Source organism: Colobus angolensis, unplaced genomic scaffold (genome assembly GCF_000951035.1).
Source record: "Colobus angolensis palliatus isolate OR3802 unplaced genomic scaffold, Cang.pa_1.0 Scaffold57, whole genome shotgun sequence".
In the NCBI taxonomy this organism is placed as follows: Eukaryota; Metazoa; Chordata; class Mammalia; order Primates; family Cercopithecidae; genus Colobus; species Colobus angolensis.
In genome coordinates, this window is record NW_012119265.1 from 8,438,985 (window position 1) to 8,462,408 (window position 23,424).

Consider the following 23,424-nt stretch of genomic DNA (forward strand, 5'->3'; position numbering starts at 1 on the left):
GTGTTAGCCAGGATGGTCTCGATCTCCTGACCTCGTGATCCGCCCGTCTCGGCCTCCCAGAGTGCTGGGATTACAGGCTTGAGCCACTGCGCCCAGCCTATGTGTATTTTTTCATCTTTGTGTTATAAAATAAAACACAGATACAGAGAATTACATGCTATACATATGTTACTTAGTACATTGTTGTAAGGTGAAAATGCGTGTAATCAGTACTCAGATCAAGAAATATAATTTTTGCCACCTAGGGCAAAAGCCTCTTCTATGTGCCCCATGCCTTTCTCTCTCCACAATAAATCATTATCCTAACCTCTGCAGTAATCGTCTTCCTGGATTTTTTCCTGATAGTTCTGTCACCCAAATGTACATCCCTAGCACAATAGTTTGGTTTTGCCATTTTAAAAAAATGTACTACTTTTTTTGTTGCTTTTGGCAACCAGTTACATTATTTTTAACAACTTGTTATCATTACAGTGGAAGTTTATATGCATTGTATAAAAACAGAAAATGTAGGCCAATGACAAATCATTCTCACCACCCAGAGATGAACCTTAACATCTTTGTACTCTGTCTTTTAAGTCACTTTTAATTGATAGATTTCCCTTCCATTTCCCATATTTTATCTCTAGAAATACTTGAGCCTTTTGACTGAAAGAGTTTCCAGCAGCCTGGGATTTGCTTACTTAAGATACATCCGTATATACGTTCCATTTTCTATATTTCCTGCAAATGGGCAAGTGGATCCAGAGATAGGATCAGACCCAGGTTCCATTTTTATGGCAAAACTAATGTTTGACAAGACTGTAGGAGACACGTGATATCTCAGTCGCACTTTTATGATGCCAAAAGCCATTATTACTTAATGCTGTTGGGGATTACAAAATGGTGATATTCTTATTCTATCATTATTTCATTTATTATTTGGAATACTTTTACAAAGAGACATTTCTCATTATCTATTATTTCCTAGTAGTAGCATTCACATAGAAAGTACAGAATAGATGCTTATCCACCAATTTTCAAGATAATGAATTGGTTCCCTATCATTTCCCAAGGTGAGCAACTCTTATTTTAATAACAGTATGAATGTAGGGACTTCACCATATTTGCTTATATTCAATCCATTGTAATTTTTATCAGGGTTGAAGCTCAGATTGTCTCATCTTTAACCAGTGAGAGCTTTTCAAAGTTAACTTCTTTTGCCATGATCCTAATAGTCTTTGATAGCTTATTTGACATTGGTATAAAAAGATGTTCCATACACACCTTATATATTTTCTGTTGCAGACATGGTATCAGCCATGTCTTAAAGAAACCTTAATTTCTTTTAGACAGAAGTGGTCCTTCAGAAACACAATGCAATTAGTCATCATTTCTAGGTCTTTTCACTGGACTGAACTTGTTGGAGAGAATATGAATATATGTGTGCATGTGTGTTGCATGCACGCATGCATGTGTGTGTATAAATAACCTCATGAATTTTTTATACTTCCAATTCAGGTTCAAGACCACAAAGCTTTTAACTTCTTCTCTATTACTTACATATGTATACTTTTCTCATACCAAGAATCCTGATTCTTAAGGATACAAGATGATAGAATATGTAATAATTACTCATTGTTTTATCTACTATCGTACCCATAACAGTGTCATAATGATAGTACTTATACTGTTATCAATATCATTTACTGGAAAGATTTTCTAAAAATTTTGTGTATGTTCTTCCAATTTTCCCTGTTTTAAAAAATAATTAAAATAACTATACTATAACTATATTGTCATTGCATGTAGCCTTATGCTCTGTATACTCTCCCTTTTAATTCATTGGTAATTGTATATTTACTTCTCATCACCAGTCTTTATTTTGGTATCTCTCTAAACATTTTGATTGCCTGAAATATATCCTATTATAAATCATCAGGAAGGGCTTATAGGAATAATACCCCTTCCGTTACTGAATGTTAATAACAGTTTAGCTATATCCTTTATACTTGAAAGGTGGTTTTGCTAGATATAACATCTTTGGCTCACAATTTATTTTTTTGGGCATCTTAAATGTTACTTCATTTTCTTCTATCACAAAGTGTTGTTGTAGAAAGTCTGATGAGAATATATGATTTTTTTTACCCTTTATAAATTACAAGCTTTTCTTCCTTCTAGATGGCCAAATAACTTCTTTAGTTTTCTTTAAAATCTAATAAGTTTACTAGCATTTGTCTTGGTGTTGGTTGTTCCGGGTTGTTTTTTTCAGATTCACAGTGTGATCTTCCAATATGTAGTTTAAAATTACTTTTTCTTTCAGGAAAGATGTTTTAAATGTGAATTTTTTTAGCAATTTTTCTATTTCATTGCTTTTGTCTTCGTCTTCAGGGACTCCCATTATCCATATGTGAAATCTTCTTTATCACCAGTATTTGTCACTTTCTCTTCAATCCTTTTTGTCTCTTCATTCATTTCTTATCTTAAATTTTTTTCACTTTTTCACCTTGTATTTCTTTTAAAAGTGCTATCTATTTTTTATTCACTCTTGGATATGACTAATTTAGTCTTTCTTAAATTATTTTATTATTTTATTTCATTTTTTCTGGGTCCTTTCCATGTTTTAAAAGTTTTTTAGTTTTTGTAATCAAGATTTATATTGTTATTTTATGTCTCATATTATTCTGTATATCTTTTTGTTTGTTTTAAAATGGTAGGTTAATAGTCATGATATGTTTCTTGAGCATATTTTTCTGGTGTACTTTTTTTGCTAGCAGCAATATTAACCTCTGTCTTCCCCCTCTACACATTCTCACCATAGCTTTGTCTTGAATTTGACCTTGGTACTTTTCTCTGCTCATTTGCAAGTGAAATCAGTTTTTCTTAACTTTTAAATTGAGGTAGGGTTCAGGAATGTTTTCCTACCTTCACAGATCTTCTTCTTCTGTTGTTTATATGTACTGTTTAAAAATTGTAATGCTTACTTTCTGAGATTTTTTTGGCTCTACTCCAATCCTCCACTTTAGTCTAGGCCTTTTTCTTTCCTTCTTTTTTTTTTTTTTTGAGATGGAGTTTTGCATTTGTTGCCCAGGCTGCAGTGCAATGGCGCAATCTCAGCTCACCGCAGCATCCGCCTCCTGGATTCAAGTGATTCTTCTGCCTTGGCCTCCTGAGTAGATGGGATTACAGGTGCACACCACCACGCCCAGCTCATTTTGTATTTTTAGTAGAGATGAGGCTTCTCCATGTTGGTCAGGCTGGTCTTGAACTCCCAACCTCAGGTGATCTGCCTGCCTTGACCTCCCAAAATGCTGGGATTACAGGCGTGAGCCACTGCGCCCAGCCTAGACCTTCTTTTTTATTCGCCTCTCTTGTCCTTATTCTGTTTAATTTTGAGTTTAGCCCCAGCAGTTTCTTCTATGAGAAGGATTCTGTCTTGAAGAGAGTCCTAGTGGAATAGTTTTTAGATTCATAGGGGCTAGACTGCTCCAGGGACTGCTTTCTTCAGACCTTTCTTTTTCCTTTTTCTTTTTTCATTTTTAGACAGGGTCTTACTCTGTCACCTAGGCTGGAATGTAATGGCATAATCACAGAGTGCACTGTACCCTCAACTTCCTGGCCTCAAGTGATCCCCCTGCTCAGCCTCCTGGGTAGCTGGAACTACAGGTGCATGCCACCACAGCCTGCTAATTTTTAAAATAACAATTTTGTAGAGATGGGGTTTCACTATGTTGCCTAGGCTGGTCTCAAACTCCTGGTCTCAAGCAATTCTCCTGCCTCAGCCTCCCAAAGTGCTGGGATTGCAAGAGCCACTGTACCAGGCCCCTTCAGATCTTTTTACTGTGGATCCCATGTACTCATCTGGTATTGAAGACAGCAAAACTCCTCCCTATTTCAATTGCTATAAATTGGTCTCCACGCATTCCAGTGAATATTTGTTGACTATTTTGGGGCTCTCCTGTTTTCAGGTCCATCAGATGCTGCCCTGACACTTCCTTCTTCTCCCACATGAATACCATGCAGGTCTTGTGTTGGTGGTGGTTTATCGCTACCAACTTCTTTTGGAGCCTATAGAGCAACCTTGTCATGTAGTTTTCTTATAAATGTTGTCCATGAAAATTTGGTGTTATCTGTTTGCTCTGTTTTTACGTGTGGATTCACAGCATTTGAAAACTTTTGTTGCCTCTGCCTCTATATTCTCTAATACTTGGTTTTATATGCATGTTTACTATTATATTTATTCCAGTATTGTAAAAGGTTATGATCTAATTTAATCACTCACTTATAATTCCTATCTTCTAAGTTTTAAAATTTGCTTTGGGATACTCATCTTTACTGTCATTTTCCTTAAGTGTGTAATAAAAGGGACAATTTCTATGCCCTTCTTGCATGCTTCTCGTATCAGTGAGGTAAGTTGGTTCTACTAGGTTGTAGAAAGTAAATGTATTGCTGTTACAGTGTTCATCATTCCTGGCCTTGCCTTGTGTATCAGTGTATTCAAACTAAGGCTTTCTTTATGCAGTGGAAGGACTGGGATTCATAAGTCATAGAAAATAAATAAATACACCATATAGTTTTATGGAATTTTTCAAAAATCTAAACAAGATATCCACATAAGGTAAATTGAAATGTAATAAGCTGCATGTCTGTCATTCACTTATCAGTACTATCAGGAAAAGAGAATATCTGGGAGAAGGAAATAGAAAGAGATGTTTTCTCTGAAAATAGCTCCACCATAATTAGTGTTGACTAGGGAAAGACAAATATAAATGGCTATTTGCAACCTTGATCTAGATAACAATTACAATTCTAATTTACAATTCTAATTTTTTATTGAAATAATACTCAATATATTATCTTTCTGAATGAGAAATCTGTTGCGAGGTTGTTCCTGATGTCTAGAGATAGCTAACCTACATTTAGAGAATAAACCAGTATCCCAAGAAAATTTAAGAGGTGTTTTGAGTTTTAATCTTTGTAAGTTGGACTGTACTGTACTGTAACTTGAGATTTCTAAACTGAAGCACAAGAAATATTAAAACAAAATGCTATCGCAAAACTGAAATACTGTTTCATGAATATTCAATGAGTTCCTGGAATCTGTTTTATATCCTGAAGATACAGAAATAAAGATTTCCCTCCCCGCCCCCATTTTTAAGGGGTGGAAGAAGACTTTTTTGTTGTTGTTTTATTTTATTTTATTTTTGAGACGGAATGTTGCTCTGTAGCCAGGTTGCAGTGCAGTAGCATGATCTTGGCTCACTGAAACCTCCACCTCCTGGGTTCAAGAGATTCTCCTGCCTCAGCCTCCTGAGTATCTGGGACTACAGGCGTGCACCACGACGCCCAGCTAATTTTTGTATTCTTAGTAGAGACGGGGTTTCACCATATTGGCCAGATGGTCTCGATTTCTTGACCTCGTGATCCACCCACCTCAGCCTCCCAAAGTGCTGGGATTACAAGCGTGAGCCACCGCGCCCAGGCAGAAGACAGTTATTTTTTTATGATGTATAGTTCCCAAGTGGTGGTCTACAGGCAGGTGCCACAATGTGGGACAAGTTTTCACCAGCTTATGATGAAAACTGGGAACAGAAGGGCCACGTAGTAAATTTTTATAAAGCCTAATTCACTTTACTTAAAGGTGTTTTTTTTTTTTTAAAGTTATGGCCTTAATAGTTTTTTACTGCCAAATATCCTTTTGTTCAAGAAATGATTATAGTAAGCGATAGTTTTTGTTTTGTTTTGCTGATGCTTGCTTCTGATAATAAAAAGTCAGTAATTGTTTAGTTTCAGAAATTTTTTTAGGTTTTGATTCAACTCTTGAAACCTGAACCACTATAAGAAATTCTATCCCAACAATAAGAATTATACCTTATAAAATAATCACTAATTCTATTCTGAATTTAAAGAGATGTTTGAATTAAGTTGTAGAAAAATCAAACATAACAAATTAAAGTCTTAGAGATTTCTTACAAACAAGTAAGATGAAGATATGAAGAGATAAATAGCCAAAGATAAGAAAGGCAATAAACAAAGAATTTTAAAATGACCAGTATAAACACATAGAAAAACATCCAACTTCACCAGTAATAATGTAAATTAAAACAAGGAAGGTGGATCAGTGAGTATTTGAGAAAATGGGCATTCTCTTAAGTCTACTGTTGGAAGAAAATGTTGGTACAAACTTCCTTGAAATCTACTTGGCAGTATTTATCAAGAGTCTTAACAGTACAGAAAGTCTAAGAGCCAGTGATTCTGTTTCCAAAAACCTGTTCTGAAAAATATTTTGGAGCTGCAATTAGAGAATAACTCTCATGGATGTTTGTTGCTGTGTTGCCAACAATTAGAAACATAAATATCTATATTAAAATGTTTTTAAAAATTATGATTACATAAATATTATGCAGTCATAAAAAATCATCTTTAAGAAGATCTAATAATGTGGAAAAATGTTAAAAGGATACAAAATTATATATGTTTTACATAAGAAAAAATATGTGCATATAATAAAAAACAATGCTTTCAGTGGCTCTTTCTAAGCAATAGGATTATATATGTTTTCTATTTTGTCTTTTCATTTATTTGCTATATTTTCCAAATTTCCAACAGGGAACTTGTGTTACTTTTATGATTTAAGAAAATTATTATTTAAAAGTATGCACTTTTTAAAAACAAAATTATTAGTATTGAGTTAATAGGTTTAGTTTCTAACTCTGAAGATGAACCTTTTTAAAGCAGGCTATGGGGCTCAACAGTGTAAACCAGAAGCCTATATATTAAAAAGTATGTTTTGTTTGCTGGGGATAAATTATCTTGATGGTTTCTTTGTCTCCTCTCCTATGAAAACAGACTTTGCTACTCTATGTTACAAGGGTAAAATACGAATTAAAAGAGAATTACTAAAACAAAATACCTGTGGCTCTTTAGACAAATACATATGTTGATACCATCATTGCAACATAACTACTGTTTATATGTCCTGTTATATGTATTACCAAGAAGTGTGTTAAGTATGTAAAGAACCACAGAGAAACTATTTTGTAAATACAAATTATGATTCTCTTAGCATCACTTTTATTTATATGTGTTGCAGTATAACCTTGAATATTTGGATGCAAGCCATAACCATGTGATAACCCTTGAGGGATTTAGAGGTATGATGAAACTGAAGCACTTAGACTTGAGCTGGAATCAACTGAAAAAATCTGGCGATGAAATAAATATGTTATGCAAACACACCACAAGCCTTCTCACTCTTGATATTCAACATAATCCATGGCAAAAGGTACGCCACAGACATGTTACTAAAAAGCAAACATTTTTATTTCAGAGCCATTTCCCTACTAACTTTACTATTCAGTAATAGCCAGAGATAGGCAAAGTATCTTCATTTTTCTAGACTTACTTCCTTGAAGTCATTCATAAATTGGATTTAATATACTGATCAAATGAATCAGATGTTACTATAAGAACAGACTATAATTTCATATCAGATTTTTTGTAACCTCTAATAGATTGAGAACATTATTGCTTTGAGTCATTGATGTCATTGCCATTTGCAAACCTCCAGAGATTTTATATAGTTCAGTGTGCCGGAACTGTATTTTAATGAGGCATAGGAACCAAGAATAATATAATACAGTGAGGGGGCATACTATTAAGGGAGAAACATAATTTGATTTATAATATATCCTAATCTGCGGTTAAGCAACATGTTTTACAATTTTATTTTGCATTATTCATTACTTGTTTTCTATTTTAAGTCCAGAAATCACCTCCCCTCATAAACCTGCATTATAAAGTCTTATGTTCTCTTATAAAAAGGCAATCTGAACATTATTTTTTCTCATTACAAAAATATGTAGATTAATGCTAGGTAATTTCCATATTCCATGACTATATTTAAGTATATCTTCAAGTATTTAAAGTAAGTCTCAAGATTATAAAGTCAAGAATCTTCCTTTCTCTGCTCTTAAAAGATGTCTATCAGGCTGTGTTCAGCCTTTAAAAAGGAAACTAAAGCACAATTGGTTCTATTAAATTGACCATATTACTAAGTTTATATGGCTGTATTTCTTCTTTTTTGCTCAGTAAAAGTGAATAATATTTTTCCTTTGCCAAAGCATATTTCCTGGATGATCACACTACAGCTATCTCCCTGTTGCCAAATTGGATTGTCAAGGGCTAAAGATCTGTATTGAATCACACATGGAGATGACTAGCTTACTGCTGATCTAGATAAACAGGAGTCACTACAGTTGTTCTTTTAACACTTTTCACCGCAGTCACTTTTCAATAGCTTATGGGATTTCCCTCCCTCATCAGAGTAAAATCACCAACCTTCAAACAAACAGATTAATCATTAAATATAATTTCAACTATTATTTAAATAATTAAGCTTTTATTTTTAGGTATATGTAATGAACAAGGAAATGTATGATTTTGAATTATATGGAAAGACATGAAAACACTCATTTTCATGCCATAACATATTTAATAATTAATCAAAAATTTTTTTTTGTTTTTCCCAAGCCAGCCACATTGAGGCTGAGTGTTATTGGCAGATTAAAGACTCTTACCCATTTAAATGGAGTCTTCATTTCTGAAGAAGAAGCAACAGCAGCTATGAAATTTATTGCTGGAACAAGGATTACTCAGGTTGGATTTTACTGTTTACTATTCATTGGGCTATTTAGAACATACAAATAATATTTTGCATACTCTTTTTCTGTCATTAAGATTTTATATTGCCTCTTAGCCTATTAATAAAAAATTAATATAGAGCAATCATACCACTTGATTTTTTTCTGTTTAAATGTATCTCATTTAAATACCAAATTGTTGTATGGATTCTCTTGATTATCCATGAACACTACACCAAAAATACCTCTAGAGTAACTGCTTTTTTACTAGTCACTTGAACTCACCAAAGTCCTTTCTAGAGCTTACATGAAAATAAGCAACTTTCTGAGGATAAGGTAAGCTGAGACACTTTCAGAAAGCATTTAGTGAATTATCTATCTACTTAATATTAACATTGTATTTGTTTGGCTGAAAAGAACAAAATCCATTAACATGGAAGGAAGGGAAATATCTTTGTTATCCATATTAAGAATGCTGTACTTTAGCCAAAGTAGCTTCAACATCCTAAATATATCTACTCTAGTTTTCCAGCTGTTTACTTTTTGTGGAGTATCAGAATATTAATTCCTTAAGAAATGTAATGTTTAATTTTGGATCTATTCAAAATTTTGAAAAGAAACTTTTTATTGATAAAAAAAACATTAGCAATCCTAAAGAAGAGTTGGGAATTTACCCTAAGAAAAGAACTAAAAATAGAACTACCATTCCACTCAGCAATCCCATTTCTGGGGCTATAACCAAAAGAAAATTAATCGTTCTACTAAAAAGACACATGCATTAATATGTTCATTGCAGCACTCTTCACAATAGTCAAATCACAGAATCAACCCAGGTGCCCATCAGTGGTGGACTGGATAAAGAAAACGTGGTAAATGTACACCATGGAATGCTACGCAGCCATAAAAAAGAATGAAATCATATTCTTTGCAGCAACATGGATGCAGCTGAAGAGCATTAGCCTAAGCAAATTAACACAGAAACAGAAAACCAAATACCATGTTATCACTTCTAAGCGGGAGTTAAACATTGGGTACACATGGACATGAAGATGGGAACAATACACATTGGGGAATACAACAGGGAGGAGGGAGATGGGCAGGGCTGAAAAATTACCTATTGGGTACTATGCCCACTACCTGGATGATGGGTTCAATCCTACCCCAAACCTCAACATTATGCAATGTATCCTTGTAACAAACCTCCACATGTACCCCCTGAACCTAAAATTAAAACTGAAATTAAGAAAATTAGTTTTTTTAAAAGAAATCAAATCCTGCTAAAATCCTTTAAGACAATGTGGTATTGGCACAGAGCTAGACAAATAGACCACCGGAACAGAATAAAGACCTAATATAGACTGTGGAAACTTTATAAATAACAGAACTGCCTTTGCAGATCAGGGAGATTATTCAATAAAAGGTATTAAGGACTTTATTGTAAAAGGCAAAACCAAAAATTTTTGAAGAAAATATCAGAGATTATCATTATGACTTTGAATTTGTGAATAATTTAGTAGGCAAGAAACAAAGAGCATACACCATAAATAATTGGACATGTCTACATTAAAATTAATATATCTTTTTTCAAAGAAAGTGAAAAGACAAGCTACATACTGGGAAAAGAAATTTGCAACACAACTGTTAAAAGATATTCTTTATATATCCAGAATATATAAGGAAAAAGACAACCAGCCAAACAGAAAAATGTGCCAAAGATCTGAACATACACTTCACTGGAGAGGAAATCAGAACAGCCAATTAGGAAAAGATGCTCCACCACATTAGTATTCAAGAAAATGAACATTAAAACCACAATGACCTACCAATTTTTGCCAGTTTTATAGATGAGCAAAAACTTTAAAGTCTGACAATACCAAGCTGTTGCAAGAATATGAAGTAAAAGTGTAATTTTTCTGAAGTGGTACAACCACTCTGGAAAACAATTTGACATTATTCAGTAAAACTGACGTATATTTGTGTGTGTGTGTGTGTGTGTGTGTGTGTGTGTGTGTTTTCTACAACCCAGCAATTTTACTTTACTTCAGTGCATATACTCTAAAGAAACTCTTGCATGTATGTACCAGGAAACATGCACAAGAATATTCATGACAACAGTGTTTATAATAGCAAAAACTGAATCAACCCCAATGTTAATTGACAGGAGAGTCATTAAGGGAATACTATACACAGGACATATGAATGAACTACAGCTACATACAGAAGCTTAGATGAATCTGATGAATATGATATTGAACAAAAAAGGCAAGTCATAGAAGAATACATACATATTATTCAATTTACATGAAGTTCAAATATGTGCAAAACTAAATTATATATTGCTTATGGACACAGACATAGGACTATAAAGAAAGCAAGTGAATGGTGGACAAAACATTTGAGATAATGATCACTTCTACAGAGAAGGAGAGAAAAGGACTTAGGATCGGGCCCATGGGGTGCTTGTAATCTATTCATAATATTCTAGCTCTTAAGCTAGTTTCATGGGTGGATTATATGGGTGTTCATATTATAGTAATCCTTTTACAATCTTATAAATATTATCTTGTAATAGTTCCATATTTGCTAAAACAAGAAACAATGTAATTAAAGTATGTCTGGATATTGAAAACAATTTAAGGCAAAGGAAATGTTACATTTTAAAATTATTTATTGGGCCACTCATCTTCCCTGGAAACAATAATTTTAACTATATATCAACTAACCTCTGTATACTGTTTCCTTTTTTCATTGTATTTTTTAAATTTTATTAGTTATCTCTCTTACGGCATTCTAGTACTAAAGAGGAGAGACCACGGATACTTAGTATATGGCCTTCTGCCAAAATTCTGATGCAGATTTCAAAGTTAGGACCTCATTTACATCCGAGTGGAAACTGGTACTTGAAGGTAAAGGTTAATTCTACTAAACCTAATATAAAGTTTAATTTAAATCTATTTTTAAGTCATTGTTGGTCTGTGTATCATAAAGAAGGCACAGATAGGTAAGGGACAGAAAGCTGGAAGAGATTAATTAAAATAGGGAAGAAACACTTAAGATCTACCTCTTGGAAAATTTCAAGTATACAATACCATATCGTTAACTTTAGTCCTTACCTTTAGTCATTAAAGTTATCATTAACTTTAGTGTTGTACATTAGGGTCTCTAGAAAGTATTCGTCGTGCATAACTGAAACTTTGTACCTCCTGACCAACATCTGCCCATTTCCCATTGCCCCCAGGCCCTGGCAACCACTATTCTACCCTCTCCTATGAGTTTGACTGTTTTAGAGTTCATACATAATTGAGATCATGCAGTTTTTAATTTATAATGTATGCTTGTATCAAGTTATACATCTTTAATATATGCAATTTTAAATTGTCAATTATACTTCAATAGAGTTGGAAAAAATAAAAATAAGAAAGACATTGTTATTATTAGAAAAAAGTAATACATTTGTCATATTCCAAAAAATAAAAAACAGGGAGGTCAAGTCATGAGTGGCTGTGTCAGATGGGCTGGGCTTCACTGCGCTTGCCACAGAATTGGAAATTTAAGATAAAGGTGCACTAAAACTGAAGGACAAATTTAAAGGGCCATTCTAATTCTGGATTCTGATAACATGTCAGAATAGGCAAGATTCTGATAACATGTCAGAATAGGCAAGCAAACTTTAAAGACTCAGAGCCAGAGATCAAGCCAAAATTTGGACAGCAAGAGTCAGGTATCCTGACAAGGGAGTAGGGGAGTTGGTCAGAATTCAGCCAAGGATAAGGGAAAAGGTGATAGAACACTAGCAGCTTCTTGCTACATTAGGTGTCCTTATACCTCTTGCCAAACATAGAAATGGGCTAAGTGAAGCTCCTCCTTGAAAATGGGAGACATTACTGGCATTACTTTTATTACAAGATTATATATATATAGATATCGAGCTGCAAATGAAGGCCCAGTGACAGCCTTGGCTGACCCACAGGCAGTTCCGGAGTTAGAGGAGCTAGAATGGCCCTTTAAATTTGTCCTAAGTTGGGTTGAGATGGTCAGGCCTTTATATGCCTCTATCACTGGCTGAGGGCCAACCTGGGAAGGAGCATGATCTTGGCAGCTGTCTACAGCAAGGCAGTCCCTGCAGGGGACTGACAGCTGAAGGCTCTCTGCCAGAAGCACTCCCAGCAGCTGGGGACAAGTTCATTACTGCAATGGGACTCTAGCACATCACAGTGTCCTTAATACCATATAAGTCTTTCTTGGAGTTATAATCTTGTCAAATTTTACTTTTCTGTAAACTAATAGCTTCATAATATCTTTAGTTCCTGAAGGAATTCTTTTGATACCTACTTATCACATTTGAATTATTTCATCAGCTTTTTAAAATGTTACTAACATTGACTGAATTTATTTATAAGATTTAGAAATAACATATAATGTAAATTATTCTACAGATAACTGCCTTAAATTTAGATGGACAACATCTTTTTGAAATCACAAATTTAGAAAAATTGGAAAATTTGAAATGGGCATCATTCAGCAATAATAATCTCACTAAAATGGAGGGTCTGGAATCCTGTATTAACTTGGAAGAGCTCACATTAGATGGAAACTGCATCTCAAAGATAGAAGGTAAGGTACTTAAGAAATTTGAAGTCTCAAAATATGGATGTCTAAACAACAAAGCAAAAAATAACCCTGAGAACAAAGTTTCTGAAGAGGAAGATCTCTAGGAAAGTTCCAAGTTTTGTGGCAGAGTATTCTAAATACCTGTGTGAGGTAATGCAATTATTAGTTAGCTAGATTGGACCATTCTACTATATATATACATATATATATTTGAAATATATATATATATATTTCAAAACATGTTGTACAAGATAAATAGATACAATATTATCTGTCCAATTAAAAAGTAAAAGACAAATAAAAAATTAAAACAAGTTCATACCTATCCATGGAATTTGTGACTATTTTACTTTATATGAGCCCAGCAAGCTGACTTTCATCTCCTGTGCCTTCTCTCTCCTCTCCTCTGTGCTAGTTTATAATCTGTTACCAAACACTAGCACATACCAACTAGTTAGTCATTAATGTCTGTAAAGTTGAATGCACAACTGAATGAGATATGCTTTTGAAAAAGATGAAGCAGACTAGTTCTGTTTTAAAAATATAAAATTAAGGTTATATTTGGAAATTTGAATACTTCAACAAAAAATGAAAATTATACTCACTAGAGGTTGAAAATAAAATATACTATATGTAACCTTTTCCATGGATCCACATACAAGTCCAATTAAGCAGCTTTAGTAATATCTTAATAATAATGATACCAATATAACATATTTTATTTGACTATTTAAAGTTCAGTGTTAAAACATATTTTTCTGAACCAGAGAGAATAAAAAAGACTTTTCCTCCCTTTCCCCTTCCACGCTTCTTAGATTCTTCTCTTCATTTGGATTTATGCTTATCTACAGATAAAAATCATGAGTTTAGAGAACACGTCCCAGAATATATACTACCAAGTCAAGTATTTTCTGACTCCTCCCCAGCTTCATTTTATTCTTACCTTCATTAGAAAGAAATTGAAGGAAGCTTTCCATGACTTGCTACCAACTTTCTCTTATTCTCCCTCTCCATCTACTCAAAAGAGTAACTAACTCCTAGAAATTAAAAAATATGTCCACAAGTGTGCACTATTTGATTGAAAAGAGAAATATGTATATGTGTATACACACACACACTTATCTGAATAAAGAATATTTCTGTATGTGCATTTTGGTAACATGGTTGTGTTTGCCAAGGAGAGAAGGTAAGAATTAGAAATCATGGCTGGGAAAGGGAATTTATACTTTATTCATTTTTGAATTGAATTATTTTTAGCATGTGTATATACTACATTTTTCATAAAATAGAAGATTTGATTTCAAAAAATTACATATACAAAAGCAAGTACTAAATATATTTAAGAAAGCATACATAACATTTGTTAAATATTTCACTTTAATGGTTGTTAACAATATGTTTCTAAAACTTTCCTGATCATGAGAATCACTTGGGATACTTATTGAAGACACAGATTCACAGGCCTCTCTTCAGTAGATTTCAGTAGAGTAAACTTAGGGTAGCTCAGGCACCTGTGTCTAGAACTATCACCAGTCTCCCACTCCCCTACAGCTGGGTATTAGTTTTGCTTTGTACATAACAATTAAAAACCCTATTTCCTTTTCATTTCATTCCATAAACTTATTAAACAGAAGAATCTTCCAATCTGTATTTTTCTTACACCTACATTTTGGAGAAGATAGCTACTCCTCTAAACTTTAACAGGAGTTTCTCCTTTTTTTTTCACACATGGGTAGGTTCCATATCCATTTAACGATTTTTGCTCTGATGGCTTTGATCCTGTCTTGCCCTGGATTGATTCACCTTCAACATTGTACAGTCCCACAATAGGAACTAATGTGAAAGGGAGCACAGATAATTATTTGATACTTTCCAAACATTATTCCATTTAATTTCATAACTCCTTGGAAATATGGAGTTTCATAACTCCTTGGATGAAGAAATTAAGGCTCAGAGGTTACATAATTTATGTATCACCACAAACCTAGTAGTGATACATTTGAAGCCAACTAGGATTCCGAAGTTCTTGTCTTTCAACTGCACCATCCTGGCTATACTTATAAAGTGCTTGCAGTACATAATGTACCCAAGAGTTAGACTGGTCCCATTTTCTAAACTTCCATCTTAGAGTACTTTTAGGCATATGAAAGTAAAAGTAGGCTAAATCATTCATTTTAATACAAATGATGCACTTTCCAGAATGTGGTTCCTTCCTCTTAATGTTTAAAAATGAGGGCTGGTGATTATTTTGAGCTTTGTGTAGAGCTTTTTGTTTTCAAAATGGTGAAAATCTTAATTAATTACATCATTTTAAGGTTATTTGAAAGAGAAATTCAATATGTTCATGTAATGCCTTTCCTTAACTCCTAAGAAGAAGGAATCTACTTAGAAATACAAAATTTGAATTTAATGCTTGAGATGGGGCTTATATACAAGATTATATTCTTCCAAAACAAAGGGAAAAGCAATAATGGTTAGTATTACACAATCTTTAAAGCCATTTGAACCTAGCTATCTGATTACAATAAAATGACCACCCAGTTATTTTTTAAATTAACCCTTTAGTGTTACCTAAATCTTTTCTTGAATTTGCTTATTTTTCTAGGTATTTCCAAGATGACTAAATTAACTCGCCTCAGCATAAATAATAATCTTCTCACTGGTTTGGAACAGCATACCTTTGATAATATGCTTCATCTTCACTCCCTTTCTCTTGAGAACAACAGAATCACTTCATTGAGTGGTTTACAAAAATCTTTTACTCTTGTTGAGTTATACATAAGCAATAACTATATTGCTGTCAATCAGGAGATGTACAATTTAAAGGTAATCATCTGGGGTAGTAATTTTTTTGTTTTTTAAAATATGTATTGTTTCTTTATATTATGAAAGTAATGCATGTTTACTGCACAGAATTTGTTGCATTCAAATTTGTATACATACAAATATATATCTGTGTATACATAATGTCCCCATTTGCTATCCTTCTGGGGTAACTTTTTTTTAATACTCAAGTATGATAAACCAAACCTATTCCTCCTAACTAGTGCCTTCTTCATATTTCCAGGGATTCTTTAGCATTCTCTGGTTCTCAGTACAATTCTTGATGATCTCTCACTGTTCTCTTACCAGTGGCTCAAATTCGGTCACCTTTGCTCAGATTTGCTTTCTTTAATTCCCCCAAAGAAACCACTAATTTAAGGCTATTGTGTAATAGGATTTACTAAAGGTTTGAACAAAACAGAGGGTTTCTATAGCACAGAGCAGGAATCGACTTCAAATGTCATGTTTGACTTCATTGTTTCTAAAGTTCAGTGGCCATTTTCTAACACTATGGGTCTTACACTGGCCTCTCCTTTTGCTGATACAATATTACTAGGACTTTATCTCCTACCAAAAACTTGTGTCTGTTTCCTGTCTTTTCTTAGTTCAGACTTCTCCCCATTCTATTCCCCCAATATAATTACTACTTATAGAGCTAGGGAGGCAACCTAATCAACAACACCAGCAACACAATAAACCATTTCACATTATGATGCACAGTAGTTTTACTCCCTCTTGTCTTCACCTCTCCCTTCCATACCTACCAAGACCCTTCCTTCACAACAAAGGCATATCAAAGTGTCTTGTCTAATAAAACAGCACATTTCCCTTAGGATGAATTCTACTACACTCTCAGAAAGTAGAAGCAGTTCAGTTTCATTGCTTTTCAAAAAGCAGTGTCTTTTATTCCTGTTATATCTATATAGACACATACATCCATTTATTAAGCCATTATTCCATAAACAAAGTATATTTGTCTTGAACATAGCAAAGTTCCCTCTAAGCCCTTACCATTAATAGATAATACATTTGGCACTAGTATCCTAAAAGAGATTCTGATTTTATAACATAGACCATTGAAATATTCCACAGAATTATACCTTCTGAAAGGGTAACCCTTGCTCTTAAAAGTGCACTTAGGCTGGGCATGGTGGCTTATGCCTATATTTCAGCATTTTGGGAGGCCATGGTGGGAGGATCACTTGAGCCTAGGAGTTTGAGGTTGCAATGAGCTATGATCTGACCACTGCACTCCAGCCTGAGCAACAGCATAAGACCATATCTAAAAAAAAAAAAAAAGTGTACTTAAAAGCACTGAAATCCCATGGAAAGATAGCTAATATAATTCCAATATTAAAATTTGAGTATGGCTAACCTCTTACTAGAGTGCTTTAAATATACATGGAGATAAATATATGTATTTTATTACCTAGGGTTTATGCAACTTGGTCATTCTAGACATGTGTGGAAACATTATTATATGGAATCAAGAAAACTACCGGTTGTTTGTAATATTTCATCTTCCAGAACTGAAAGCTTTGGATGGGATACCAATTGTAAGTTGTTTTATGACTCATAACATTTGGTCTAAGCTGCAGTCACATATTCACAGGACATAGTCATTTTGAACATTGCTTTATCACTAGCATGATAGCCAAATTTACTATACTTATTAATCTAAGGCTTCAAAGCTTATTTTAGATCTGGGTTTTTAAATTTTGTCATCTGGTCAATTCTTAATTGTCCGAATTGTGGTGGAAGGGAAGGGTTGTGCTGCTTACAATAGAACCCATTGAATTCAGTGCCTAAAAGGTAAAGAACACAATTTTATGGGGCAAGATAGAAAAATTATGCACTGGAGCTTTACCATCCTCTTAAGCCTAAAAGCAGCTTTCTATTTTCAGTGAAAATATAGTTGCTAATATTAATAATTAAGAAAAATATATTTGAACCAACAAACGTGGTATGTCAACACTACTAAGTAAGCTGTAAAGAAAAACAGACACAGACCCTAGGACTGAATGTGAAAGCAACATTTGGATACTTGGATTCTATAACGAGCAAATGCATAGGGCTCCTGTTTTCCACATAACAGGGTAAATGCGTGACAAATGTGTAAAGAGTAAAAGGTTTCCCTGTGTAATGTTGCCTAGCTCCTATCAGAGAAGAAAACACATCAAATTTTCTAGAAAATTGAAAGATAGTTCATGATCATTTAGTATTCTGAGGTACTCCGAGAAGATTACTAATCCTAGCCCTTCTGTTTTCTGGACCCTCCTCAGAATGGGTCACTAAAACTTTCTCACTCCAACACATACAAATTCCCTAGAACCTTGTATACTGGGCTTTATTTAGTTGTTAGCTTTCACTGAAGAATGTTTTTTAAAATACTCCTATGAGACCAGTACTGCATTTACTCTAAAGATGTTGTTGAGGATCTTATCTGTCCTATCTCTCTGTGACCTCATTTGAAGGGCCACATGAGAAAGCACTTATAGAAATAAATGTAGGAAAAACATTTACCCCTAAGGAAAAGTTACGTTCTGCTCACTGACAATGAGTGTATTAGTCTCAACTCATGCTACTAAAAAGACATACCCAAGACTGGGCAATGTATAAAGGAAAGAGGTTTAATGGACTTGCAGTTCCACATGGCTAGGGAGGCTCACAATCATAATGGAAGACAAAAGAAGAGCAAAGTCATAGCAGCAGGCAAGAGAGCATGTGCAGGGGAACTCCCCTTTATAAAACCATCTGATCTCATAAGACTTATTCACTATCATGAGACAGCATAAGAAAAACACAACCCCATGATTCAATTACCTCCCACTGGGTCCCTCCCATGACATGTGAGGATTATTACAATTCAGGGTGAGATTTGGGTGGGGACACAGAGCCAAACCATATCATTCCACCCCTGGCCCCTCCCAAATCTCATGATCTAACATTTCAAAACCAATCATGCCTTCCCAACGGTCCCCCAACTCATTTCAGCATTAGTTCAAAATTCCACAGTCCAAAGTGTGAGCTGAGACAAGTCAAGTCCCTTCTGCCTATGAGCCTGTAAAATCAAAAGCAAGTTAGTTACTTTCTAGATACTATGTGGGTACAGGCATCGAGTAAATACACCCATTCCAAATGGGAGAAATTGGCCAAAACAAAGGGGCTACAGGCCCCATGCAAGTCCAAAATCCAGTGAGGCAGCCAAGTCTTAAAGCTCTGAAATGATCTCCTTTGACTCCATGTCTCACATCCAGGTCATGCTAATGCAAGAGGTGGGCTCCCACAGCCTTAGGCAGCTCCGCTCCTGTGGCTTTGCTGGATACAGCCTCCCTCCCAGCTGCCTTCACAGGCTGGCATTGAGTGTCTGTGGCTTTTCCAGGTGCACAGTGCAAGCTGTGGGTGGATCTACCATTCTGGGGTCTGAAAGATGGTGGTCCTCTCCTCACAGCTCCAATAGGCAGTGCCCCAGTGGGGACTCTGTGTGGGGCCTCCCACCCCACATTTCTTTTTGGTGCTGCACTAGCAGAGGGCAGCAGGCTTCTGCCTGGACATCTAGGCGTTTCCATACACCCTCTAAAATCTAGGCAGAGGTTCCCAAACCTCAATTCTTGACTTCTGTGTACCCACAAAGACCAACACCATTTCAAAGCTGCCAAGGCTTGGGGCTTGCACCCTATGAAGCCATGGCTTGAGCTATACATTGTCCCCTTTTAGCCATGGCTGGAGTGACTGGGACACAGGGTACCAAGTCCCTAGGCTACATACAGTAGGGGGGCCCTGGACTGCTCCAGGAAATCATTTTTTCCCTCCTAGGCCTCCAGGCCTGTGATGGGAGTGGCTGCCATGAAGGTGTCTGACATGCCCTGGAGACATTTTCCCCATTCTCTTGGTGACTTGCATTTGGCACCTTGTTACTTATGCAAATTTGTGTAGCTAGCTTGAATTTCTCCCCAGAAAATGGGTTTTTCTTTTCTACTGCATCATCAGGCTGCAAATTTTTCAGACTTTTATGCTTTGCTTCCTCTTGAACACTTTGCCACTTAGAAATTTTTCACCAGATATCCTAAATCATCTCTCTCAAGTTCAAAGTTTCACAGATCTCTAGGGTGGCGGCAAAAATGTCACCAATCTTTTTGCGGAGCAAGAGTGACCTTTAATCCAGTTCCCAACAAGTTCCTTATCTCCATCTGAGACCACCTCAGCCTGGACCTTATTGTCCACATCACTATCAGCGTTTTGGCCAAAGCCGTTCAACAAGTCTCTAGGAAGTTACAAACTTTCCCACATTTTCCCATCTTCTTCTAAGCCCTCCAAACTGTTCCAACCTCTGCCTGTTACCCAGTTCCAAAGTCACTTCCACATTTTTGGGTATCTTTACAGCAGCACATGACTCTACAATTTACTGCATTAGTCTGTTCTCATGCTGCCAATAAAGACATATCTGAGACTGTGTAATTTATAAAGGAAAGAAGTTTAATGGACTCACAGTCCCACATGGCTGGGGAGGCTTCACAATCATGGCAGATGAAGGAAGAGCAAAGGCAGGTCTTACATGGTGGCAGGCAAGACAGCATGCGCAGGGGAACTCCCCTTTATAAAACCATCAGATTTCATGAGACTTATTCACTATCATGAGAACAGCACAGGAAAAACCCACCCCCATGATTCACTTAGCTCCCACTGGGTCCCTCCCACAACAGGAGGGGATTATTACAATTCAAGATGAGATTTTGGTGGGAACACAGAGCCAATCCATGTCAATGAGTATTATATAATTATATTCCTTTTCACTTTACCTAAAAGCTCAGGACCAAATTTATGATTCAATAATATAAATCCTATAGGATCTTATGGTATTTTTGTCACTAATCCTAGTGAGCTTGATTTTCATTATGTTTGATTTGCATTTTACTATTTGATTATATGTGTTTCCTGTAAGCTGCCACAATTTGTGGAATGAGGCAGAATATAAATGTATGAATTAATAATTGGACATCTTGAAGACTAGACTGAAGAATTTAGATTTTAAATGCAAGGTAATGGGAATGCATTGTATTTGAAGGCCAAGGGAAAGAAAGACTGAAAGATGTCTACAAGGTTTGAGTCTATGCCAATAAAAGACACCATAACAGAATATGAATATAGGAAGAAAAGCAATTTGGGGGTGTAAGATGATTAGTATTGGATTTTAGTTTTATATGGAGATCATCCGACTGGAGATGTCAAGCAGGCAGTTGAAATCACAGGATTAAATTTGCATATGAAAATTTACTTTACATATGTTTGGACTTGAATGTAATTTGAAGAGAGTTAACAGTTAAGACCAAAAGCATATGCAATATCATGTAATGAACGACAGTAGAGAAAGTAAAGAAATCTAAGCGAGGCTCTAATACTTGCATTTATTAAACATATGTAGAAAAAGAAGTCATGAAAAGTGGGTGCAGAGGTAGGTAATACAGTAATATATAATGCTAGAGTGTCTGAGATATAAATAGACTTTGGAAATGGCATAGTCGAAATCCTTTATTTTATGTATGAACACAAGCAACTCTAGAGAAGTTACATGACTTCTTCCAAGTTATATGACTGTTTAATGGTAAATCATGGGCACATGAGCCTCATTCTCTGTCCAACACTCTCTAGACATATAATTACATTGTCTTCTTTGAAGTGGGAGTAGAAACCAAGGGAGGGCATAGACTAGGAGGAACCAAAGAACGATTTGGGTAGTTGTGTTTTCATTTTATCTTTTGTTCCCACATACTTTTATTTTTAAAAGATTATTTTTTGCATTAAGGATACATATTCTCAATTTAGATATGAAGTTTTAACAGAGTAGAAAAAAAGAAGGGAGTTTGAGTAAAAGTAGATCAAATGACTTACCAGTTTTATTTAGATCAAGTTCAAACCATTTGTCTGAAATAGATTGTCAACAATAGCCCTTGGGCCAAATGTGACCTGCCACTTATTTTTGTAAATAAAATTTTACTGGAACACATCCATGCCTGTTTGTTTATATATAGTCTATGACTGCTTTCACACTGCAGTGGCAAAATTAAATAGTAACAGAGAAGCTAGTGTTCCCAAAGGCTAAAATATTGATTGACTCTTTACAGGAAAACTGTAGAAAACATTTACCAACCCCTGATTTAGGAGGACACTAATCATATGTTGCTTGTATAATTATGAAAAACACAAAAGCAATGGTATTTCTAAGGCTGAATTAATGTTTTTAAAACTTATTTTGAGATTTTATTATTGAGGATTCAACAAGAGAAGCAGAACTAGTAAGACAGATATACATATAGAGATATCTATGTCTATATATAGATATATAGATATCAAGGAATATTTAATAATTGAGGGGACTGCCTAAACAAGCCTGAAATCCATAGGACAGGCCATCAGGAAGCAAAGATTATGGGTAGGCTGGGGCTCACAGGCATAGATGAAAGCTGCTGTCCATGAGTGGATTTTCTTCAGGAAAATTCTTTCTTTCAGGAACCTCACCTCTGCTTTTAAAGCCTTGCAATTGTTTGAATCAGGCCCATCCAGATTGTTCAAGATGATCTCCTTATTGAAAGTCAACTTGCTAGGAGCTTTAATTATGTCTACAAAATTCCTTCACAGCAATACCTACATCATTGGCTAAAATAATTGGGGACTCTAGCTTCAAATATTTTGCAGCTCTGTTGTTGGTACATACACATTTAAGACTGTTATGTCTTCTTGGTGGACTGACCCTTTTATCAGTAGGTAATGTCCCCTCTGACTCTGGTAATTTCCTTTGCTTCAAAGTTTACTTTATCTGAGGTTAATGAAGCCACTCCTGCTTTCTTTTGATTAATGTATAGGATATCTTTTTCTGTTCTTTTACTTTCAACCTGCATATATTATATTTGAAGTGAGTTTCTTGTTGACAACACACAGTTGGATCATGTTATCTATTAGCTAATTTTTATATTTTAATTGATGAACAAAGGCCATTTATATTTAATATAGTTAACTGACCTGTTAGGGCTTAAGTCTGCCACTTTGTTTTCTTGTTTTATATTTGTTTCCTTTGTTTATCTTTCTTCTGTTTTCTTTTTTTGTGCCTTCTCGTGAGCTTCTTGAACACATTTTGAAATTCTATTTTTATTTATCCGTAGTGTTTTTTGGTGTATCTCTCCATATAGTTTTTTTTGTGGTTGTTCTAAGTATTACAATGCATATACATACTTTATTATAGTCTGTTAGGGTTGACATTTTACCAGTTTGAGTAAAGTGTAGAAATGTTACTTTCCTTTCAGTCTATTTCTTCTCCCCTGTTTATATTTTCACTATATACATTGAGAACAAATGAGACAATATTATAGTTTTTTTT

At 34.9% G+C, this 23,424-nt stretch overlaps 1 protein-coding gene across 1 annotated transcript in view; it reads left to right on the forward strand.

The window, feature by feature from the left end:
• LOC105526037 (leucine-rich repeat-containing protein 9) overlaps positions 1-23,424 on the forward strand; it is a 139,300-nt gene that overhangs the window by 65,158 nt on the left and 50,718 nt on the right. The window contains exons 18-23 of the mRNA XM_011961925.1: positions 7,070-7,261; positions 8,509-8,634; positions 11,390-11,524; positions 13,055-13,232; positions 15,835-16,055; positions 17,486-17,608. Coding sequence (XP_011817315.1) covers positions 7,070-7,261; positions 8,509-8,634; positions 11,390-11,524; positions 13,055-13,232; positions 15,835-16,055; positions 17,486-17,608 — 975 coding nt within the window. The remainder of the gene's footprint in view (positions 1-7,069; positions 7,262-8,508; positions 8,635-11,389; positions 11,525-13,054; positions 13,233-15,834; positions 16,056-17,485; positions 17,609-23,424) is intronic.